This window comes from Catharus ustulatus, chromosome 8 (assembly GCF_009819885.2).
Source record: "Catharus ustulatus isolate bCatUst1 chromosome 8, bCatUst1.pri.v2, whole genome shotgun sequence".
Taxonomy (NCBI): Eukaryota; Metazoa; Chordata; class Aves; order Passeriformes; family Turdidae; genus Catharus; species Catharus ustulatus.
The window spans coordinates 13,510,564-13,519,345 of record NC_046228.1 but is presented as its reverse complement, the minus strand read 5'-3'; the positions used below and the strand labels follow the sequence as shown (position 1 = coordinate 13,519,345).

The 8,782-nt window shown below is 56.5% G+C and overlaps 1 protein-coding gene across 1 annotated transcript; it reads left to right on the top strand.

Annotated features, from left to right (window-relative positions):
- The first annotated feature begins 593 nt into the window (after positions 1-593).
- Positions 594-4,895, top strand: NPM3 (nucleophosmin/nucleoplasmin 3). The gene is made up of 6 exons (XM_033066216.2): positions 594-955; positions 2,438-2,523; positions 3,226-3,345; positions 3,567-3,660; positions 4,075-4,198; positions 4,303-4,895. Exons 1-5 carry the CDS (start codon positions 913-915, stop codon positions 4,164-4,166), a joined length of 435 nt encoding a protein of 144 aa, XP_032922107.1. The 5' UTR covers positions 594-912; the 3' UTR covers positions 4,167-4,198; positions 4,303-4,895.
- Positions 4,896-8,782: the final 3,887 nt, after the last annotated feature.

Below are 8,782 nucleotides of genomic sequence, written 5' to 3'. Positions count from 1 at the left end.
TCTGATGTTGCACCAGGCTCTTTTGCTTTAAGGGAGCATTATGCCGCAATGGATGCTCCTGCCTCCCTTGCTCCAGGGTGGTGGCTGCAGACAGGTCAGGTAGGGTCAGGTGGATGCGTAGCGAAGCTGAGAAGCACATGGATGTGTGCTTGTGTAACCATTGCTGCATGAGCACTTGCTTCTTTCTGAGACCTGGTTCAGCTTTTCAAACCTCTTCAGTCAGGTTTTTCTTGAACTTAGTCCAGCGTGAGTAAAGGGGGTGGCTGGCTAGCAGAGGTCTCTGCTGTCGGAGCAGAGCCAGGTTTGTCCCGAGAATGCAGTGTGAGCTCGTTGTTAGTGGAGTTTGTTTTAATTTGGCTGTTACTCTGTGCCAAGCAGACTGCTCCTCCTGCTTTAAAAGGCTAGTCCAGCCCTCTCCTCCCTGCCGTAGACTTTGAAGTAGGATGTTGCTTTCTGTGCTCAAATGCTCCTGTGCCGCAGTCCCCAGTGCCAGGTCACGCTGCTCTTGCCTATGCTTAACGGGGTGGAGATGAGCAGGTCCCTCCCAATGTGGCCCTCCCTCCATCCTTGTCACTCTCCTGTCCCCACCTCTTTATGCCCTCAGCCTCCTGGCTCTGTAGGTGCCCTGTGTGTCCTCCTCAGCGCTGGGGCGGCTGCTGCCGTGGGCCGGGAGGCTGCCCAGGAGAAGGGTGAGCGATGAGCAGCCCGTAGTAAGGGCCATTTTTCCCGTGTGGCATTTCCACAGCTGGCGGTGGGGTCAGTAAAAGCTGGAGGCCCGGGATGGAAATACCCGAATGAAAGGCTGCGGGGCGCTGTCGCAGACCCTTTGGTTCGGCCCCGGGGGCGGGGCGGCTCGGCTCGGTACGGCACGGCCCGCCCCGCTCCCAGACCCGCTCCCTGCGCCGCCGCCTCATGGAGCCGCACGGGCCCGCCTGCCCCGGCAGCGTCCTCTTCGGTGAGCGGGGACACGGGCACGGGCAGGGAGAGACACGAGGGGACCATAGGTGGGTTAGGGAGGGGACTCTGGAGGCGGGGGGTGAGGGGACGAGAGAGAGAGGGTAAGAGAGGGACTCGTTGGGCCAATAAAAAGGGGGTAGGAGAGAGACTTTGGTGAGTAATGGGGACGGCGTGGAGGCTGGAAAGACACGTGTGGGTGGGGGGAACACGTGTGGGGGCAATAGGACCGGGCGGGGGGGTCAAACAGCGACCTGGGGACAGCAGGGGGAAACACGTGGGTATGAAGAGACACGTGGAGGGCATTATTAACATGCCAGGGGGGAGGACGGCGTGGAAAGACCACGTGCATGACCGGGCTTGGGCAGCAACGGGCACATGCTGTGTGTCCCGGGGCGGTTTCGGGTCCTGGCGGCTTTAGAGGGCTGGGATTAATAGGGCGGCGTGTTGGCAGCCCCAGCTCTCGCCGGCCTCTCCCGCTCCTCCGGTTAATCCGCCGCGCTCGCACGTCAGCGTTTCGTGGGCGGCCGTCGCAGGGCGGTGGAGCCGTGTCCCTCCTCTCTGGGAGGGGTTTGGGCCGGGCTGGGCAGCCCCGGCACACGCGGCCCTGTGCTGCGCTGCTCGCGAACGCGTGTGCCGGCAGCGCTCGGCCCGAGCGAGCGGAGTTGCGGCTCCCCCAGGCCTTGTGGGCACCTGGGGTTTGGTCCTCACTTCGGTAAGTTGAATACATAAGCACAGGAAGAAAGAGGTCCTGCCCCGGGCTACGGTCGTGAGGGCGGATTCCACTCCCTTGGAAATGCCGGCGCTGGTATGCAGGGCTCAGCTCTGTGTTTTTCCAATCAGCCTCATATTGGTGAATCATCCTGCAATAAGTAAACGCACCCAGGGCAGTTTAGTCCCTCCCTTTTGTCGGCTGAATCCTGATCCTAAGAGTTAAGGGTGTAGTTACGCATCTCCCTTGTTTTTATAACCCTCTGAAGAAGTATGTAATAAAACACGTCTCAAAACTTCTCTTGAGGGACTCCAGTTCCCTGCAGCTTGGCCTGGCACAATCCTCCCCCTTAGGTGGTGCCTCACAGGCACTCTGTGTCTGTCTCTGCTCCCCATCCAACAAAAAGTTGCACTGGTTGATGGCATGTGCAGATGTTCTGTCTGCTCCCTCCTGTTTCCCACAGTGGTGTACCCTGACTGTTCTGTTCTCCAGAGGGGAAGAACCTTGCCCTGCCAGAGCTTGAGAACCTTGGGTGCCCCTGGGCATTGCTTCATGGCAGCCCCCTTTAGGGACAGCCAGGTTTTGTCCCTGCATGAGGCAGCTGCATGCAGAGCCCAGGGTGTCCTGGTCTGATGCTGCTCCTCACATGAGAAAACAGAGAATTTTAGGGATGCTGTGAGCATGCCTGGCCAGGGCTCCCCCTCAGAACTCTTTGCCTGTAGTGACTGGTGTTGTATAATGCTTGCTACTACTTTTCTAATCTCCTTCTAGGCTGTGAGCTGACTGCCAGTACCAAATCCTACACATTTCAGGTAGATGAAGAAGATGACTCTGACCACATTTTAGCACTGTCTATGGTAAGAGAAGTGTGAATTAATTGCTTGTTCTCTGCTGTAGTCACCCATATCCTTATGGTCCTTTTCCAGGCTCACCCTCCTTTCTTGGCTGGGCTGGATTAGGGCTCCTCAACCCTTAGCTGAAGTCCTAGGACTGCCTGCTCTCAGGGCAGGACACAGAGTGGTCATGTTTGTCCATCATACAGAGGTGCTGTCCAATGCCTGTGGTGGTGGGAGACTGCTGAGTAGGGGAATGCTCCAGGCAGGTGGTGAAGAAAAATATTTTTCCCTTGTATTTGACCTTGCTGGAGCTTCACACCAGATTCACAGCAGTTGGGTCTCTGGCTTCTTGCTCCCCAAACCCAGATAGTTGCAGGGCTTAATTCCTGGCTCCCTCTGGGGATGTTTTCTGTCCTGGGAGCACAGAACCTGCCAGCATGGATCAGATCAGCAGAAAATGCAGCCCAGGTGCCATCCCTTGAGATGACTGCAGTAACAGCTGTCACAGCTGGGAAAGGCACAGAGCCCTTTCTGAGGCAGTCAGGGGACAATTGCTATGGGGTTGTTCAATGCTCTCCCTGTTTTGTGGAGCAGCATCCCCACACCTTGCATGACATCTGGGCTGGTAACACTCCTGAGGGTTACTTGTCCTGTGGAGAGCTCCAGCTGTCCCCGATGTGTCCCCTGGGAGAGCATTTGTTCACAATCTCCACTCCCACCCAGGTGTGCCTCACTGATGGTGCCAAGGACGAGTGCAACGTGGTGGAAGTGATTGGGCGAAACCATGAGAACCAAGAGATTGCTGTACCTGTGGCAAATCTGAAGTTGTCATGCCAGCCCTTGGTAAGAGGCTGATTTGAAGACTCAGGGGTGGATGGCTGCAGGGAACAGGACAGCTCAGGATGTTTGTGGATCCTGATCTAGGACAGCTCACAGGCAAATGCCCTGGCTACAGGTGTCCTTAGATGGACATGTTTAACTGGGTCAAGTGATGTACTGGGAACTACAGGATATTCTGCTTTTTGCCTCTGCCCCTAACTCAGCTTTATCTCTGCTCTTTGCAGCTGAGTCTGGACAACTTCAAGCTGCAGCCTCCAGTGACCTTTCGCCTGGCAGCGGGCTCTGGGCCAGTGCACCTCGCTGGCTGGCACAAGATCAGTAAGGACTGAAGGGTGGGGAAAAGCCTGGGAGGAAGGAGGGGTATGAAGGGGCTCCAGTGTCAACAATGGGCAGGGAACCACTGGGACATGCTCTGGGTGCTACCTGGCATACATGCTCTGTCCCTCCTTTGTGCTGGTTCTCCAGGGGCCATCTCAGTGCAGGGATTCCTTCCCTACTGAAAGACCTTGCATAGGAAAAGGATATCTCAAACTGTCCCCTTTTTTCATGTCCGGCTGTTACCGTTCCCTACTGAGTCTTTCCTCCAGCTGGGATGCTGTTTATTTCCCACTGTTAGCTGCTGTGAAAGCTGCTTCAGAGCTCCTTGGGCTGCTCTGCTCTTGGGGTGTCTTGTGGGCCAGTTGAATTTGCACGGACATGCATTGGTGAGTAACAGTTACTTGTGTGTCCCAGTGCACAGGGAAGATGCTTCCTTTGAGGAGGATGATGACTTATCTGAAGAGGATGAGGAGGAGCTTCCTCCTATTATGCCAGCCAAGAAGTAGGAAGAGAAAGCAGTAACTTGTCTCCAGGCAAGGTGAGGGGCCAGGCTGCCTTGGAGGAAGGATCTGGGTGGCTATGATATTGGTGTGGAAAGTGTGGGTGGAATGTGATGCTGAATTCTGCTTCTTCTTCCCCTAGGTATTCACTGGGACTTCTCTCCCTGGATGGTTTTTACCTTGGACACCTGTTGTCAGGACCTCAACATTTGCTGCTTTTTTTTTTTTTTAATGTTGTTTTAACTTTTAGGGGGAGCAGGGACTGCTCCCAGCACTAGGGTGCCTCTTTTCACACAGCCCTGGGAGGGTGATCCCAAAACTGGATGGATGCTGCTGGTATATCGTCTCTCCCCAGTCCCTATTATGAGGAGGATAGAGGAGGTGATCCTTACCCTGTGCCTTTTTTGCTGTCCTGGACCTCTGCTCTATGCACTCCCTTTCCCTGGCTGTGAAATACTCAGTCCTGACCCTTCTCCAGCAGATGGATGTAAAGACAGTGGGACAGGCACTTTCACTGATTCTAACTTGTTTGCTTTTGCTTACTCACAGTTTGGTGCTTTGTATGTACTTGGAAGTGTGAAAGTGGGGCCCAGGCTCTGTTCTTGACTGCAGTAATGGTGGGGTGGGAGTTCACAGCCTGTCTGATTTGGGGGAGGTTCTGGGTCAACCTGCATTGTAAAGAACTGTTCTTACACTCAATAAAGATCTCTCAGGCTCAGATCTGAAGAAAAGTCACTGCTGGCTGGCAAGTTCTTCCCGTGCACACTTCAGTGGGGCAAGTTTGAGCTGTGACCTTTGCTGAGGAGCTGTGTCCCCCACACCCGGGTACTGGAGAGGGTTTGATACTTTCTGCACTTCAGCCGGGTGGCATTTCTCACCCATGGTGGCTGGTTCTGCCCTTAAATGTTTCTCTGGAAGTTTCTCTGCAATGTCTTGCATTCCTGGCCTGTGTGTCAATGCCTGTCCCAGTCCTCCTTGTCTGAGATGCTGGATATTGTGCCTGAGAAGCACCATGGACTGTTGTGTCATGCTGGCTCTGTTGATGCCCTGGGACAGTAAGTTTCTCAGTAGCCTGGACTCATATAGGAAATCTAGGGTGGATCTTCAGCTCAGGCTCCTTTCTAGATTTTGTTTCTTTCTGGAACCTGTGCATCTCCTTTGCACCTACTCACTGTTTCCTTCTGGCCCCAAACAGATCTTGCTTAGCTCGCAGAATGATGCTTCAAAATCCCTTGTAGCAAAGGGAAAAGGACTGAGAAAGAGTTGTCTCTGGGAAGATTTTCCTGCAAGCATTTAAGTACTTAAAGGGGGCTTGTAAGAAATGTGGGGACAGATGTTTTAGCAGGGCCTGTTGAGGTAGGACAAAAGGTAATAATTTTATACTTAAAAGGGTTGATTTAAATCGAATATAAGGAAGAAAGGCTTTTTGCAATGAGGATGATGAAACATTGGCACAGGCTGCCCAGAGAGGTGGTAGATGCCCCATCCCCGAAAACATTCAAGATTGAGTTGAACAGGGCTCTGAGCAACCTGATCTAGTTAAAGATGCCCATGTCCATGGCAGAGGGGTAAACTGCACCCAAAAAATTCCATTACTCCAAAACTGCTGGCATCCCAACCCCGGGGAACGCGACCTCAGCTGCCTGTGGGGTACCAGCGGAGGAAGATGGCTGGGGAGAGCTGAAGGCCCTTGAAGTTCTGTGCCTGATCCCCGCGGCAGCGCGAGGGGAACGTGCCGGGGGCTGGGGAGGCGGCGGGGCCCGGCACCGGCAGGGGGCAGGCGGGGTCCGCGGTACCGGCACCGCCAGGGGACAGGCGGGGTCCGCGGCACCGGCACCGCCAGGGGACAGGCGGGCTCCGCGGCACCGGCACCGCCAGGGGACAGGCGGGCTCTGCGGTACCGGCACCGCCAGGGGACAGGCGGGCTCCGCGGCACCGGCACCGCCAGGGGACAGGCGGGCTCTGCGGTACAGGCGGGCTCTGTGGCACCGGCACCGGCAGGGGACAGGCGGGGTCCGCGGTACCGGCACCGCCAGGGGACAGGCGGGCTCCGCGGTACCGGCACGGCAGGGGACAGGCGGGCTCTGCGGTACCGGCACTCGCCGCTCCGTTCCGACCGCCCGGCCCGCGGGGCTCCCCCGGCACACCCCGGGCTGCAAAGGGAATCCCGCCCTGCTGCTCCTTTCCTGTGAGAGGCGGGTGCGGCTGGCAGCCGTGCTGTCCCTCGGGGAGGTGCGGTGTCCCCCCGCTGTCCCGTGTGCCCGGGGCTGGCGCTCGGTGCCTTGCTCACAGGCTCAGGCGGGTCTCCCGGCAAATCTCATTGCCCCGAGAAGTTAGTAAGAAGCGGGACATTGCTGGAGCTGAGCTGGGTGAAGGGAGGCAGTAGCATCCTCCCTGTGGGGCAGTGGATATTTGAGAAGTGTCCGTGGGTGCAGCGCACCCGTGCCCTGTGCTGATGGTAAGGGAAAGGAGCCCTGGGATTTGGATGGAGCCGTGGCTGGGACAGTGTCCAGCCCCTGCCAGGGCTGGCACTCCATCACCTTGCAGATTTCCCTGGCTATGTGGACCTGGAAGGGGTCAGGGATAATCTGTCTGCCAGACCTTGACTGTGCTTGTGCTCTGCAGAATTGCAGCTTGACTCCAGGGGAACGAGAGCCAGCAGACCATTTTTAACAAGGCAGTCTTGGAAGGGAGGGCTGGGAGAGGCAGCTGGTTGCAAGCCTGGTGGGGAGTGATGAGTGGAGGGAATGGGCACTGCTCAGTCCTGGAGGGTGGTACTCTTGCTTCACACAGAGCGGAAGAGGCTGTGCTGGCTGATGAGAAGTAGCACTTGCCTCTTCAAGAGTAAAGGGAGATTATTTCACGACTGTTGGTGTCATTCAGGGTGCCTAGGTAGCTGGAACAGAGACAGGCAGGACTGTCCTGGCAGGGAGCAAAGGTGGCACCATGGGGGACATGAGGATAGTGGCAGGGGGCTCGAGGAGACAAAGCTTGTGTACCCCACTGTAGGACCAGCTCTGCTCAAGATTTTGTCACGAGTGTTGGCTGTCCCCAGTGCTGCTGCCAGGGGACATGAGGATGCTCCCAACACAGAGGGAGCAAGAGAGGGGCTGGGGGGTGTTGGTACTGCCAAGCCCCTTTCTAAGAGACTTTGGCAGGTTTGTTTTCTGCTCCCCAGCAATGTCACAGCCTTGATATGCTCAGCTTGGGGAGAGGGAGATAAATGCTGAAATGTCAGGAGGCTGGGAGGGGGGATGCGCTCACAGAGCACTTAACGGGGAAGGATGGGATTACAGGGGTCACGCTAGGTGAGCAGCTTCCTTCGTGGAGCTGATGGTATCAAAGCAGGTGCCCCCGGCTGCAAATACCTTGGGCAAACAAACAGGGCTGTGTAAGAGCAGGTGGGCTCGGGCATGGCAGGGCTGGGGGATACTCAGTGGTGGGGGGCAGGAGGCTTTCTGTGCACAATGAGTGAAGTGTGGAGCTCCTGTGTGAGGGCTGCCTTATCTTCCCTAGGGTGAGGGGGTAATCGAGTTGTTGTGTTTTATGTATGTATGTGAGCTCCCCGTGCTGGAGACATATGTAGGGTGTGGAGCCCATCACTCTCCCAACAGGGGGTGGAGGTGCCAGTACCTAGGAAGCCAAATGATGCCTCAGTCCAGGTGCTGGCTGTAGGATTGCTCTAGGAGTTGATTTGCTCTGAACATCCCCCCTCTCTGCTGTTTCAGGCCTCTGCATGCTGATGCAGCCGATGATGGATCCCTCCTTGCTCCGGCAGCAGTGGGTAACCCTGTTCTTGGCTGAGCCATGCAGCAGAGAAACAGGGCTGTAGTGGAGCTTGATGTGCATCTCACCATGCATGAGCACCGTGGCTGTGCACCCATGGTGCCACGTACTCCACAGCCCTCCCAAACCTGCCTGTTGCTCCTGGTGAGAGGCTTGAGCTGCTCACTGCAGAGCCTGGCTCAGGTGCAGCCTCGCTGGGCTGGGGCTTGGCTGCCTCCTCCCACTGAGTGGCTGGGCCAGGCCAGCAGTTCCCAGAGGATGCTCTGATTTCACAGGTCAGGTTTTAGTTGGTTTTTCAGGGATAGAGGAGCAGGATGGGGAGCTGCTCTGCTGAGCGTGGCCAGGAAATGGTTTATCTTGTGATGCCCCAGCGGGTCCTGCCCCATCACAGTTCTGGCTGGGTTTCAACTCTGCGGCTTAGACCACGGCCCCAGGGCAGCTGAGAAGCACAGCTGTGACTGTGCTGTAGGTGGGGCTGGTCCCCTGCTCCATGAGCTCCCTGTTGCTGGTTCCCACGCTGATCCAGGGTAAAGCCCTTTTTCTATGTCTTGGCTGCCTGGGCTTTGAAGGAAGCGAGGGGGACACCCCTGGAGATGCAGCATCCCATTATCCTGGGGTTCCAGCAGCACTGCGAGATGGGAAGAGAGCCATGTGGCACCTTAGTGGCAACAGGAACCAGAAAAAGGGCCAGCAGAGCCACCTTTAGCTGGAACTACCCCAATGATGGGTGTGATGAGTGTCCTGGTCTCTGAAGTGTTAGCTGACTGTGCCAGGAAGTGGGCAAGGGTACCTCTGCTATTACCTCAGAGAGCCACCAGGGCAGGGCAGCCACCAGG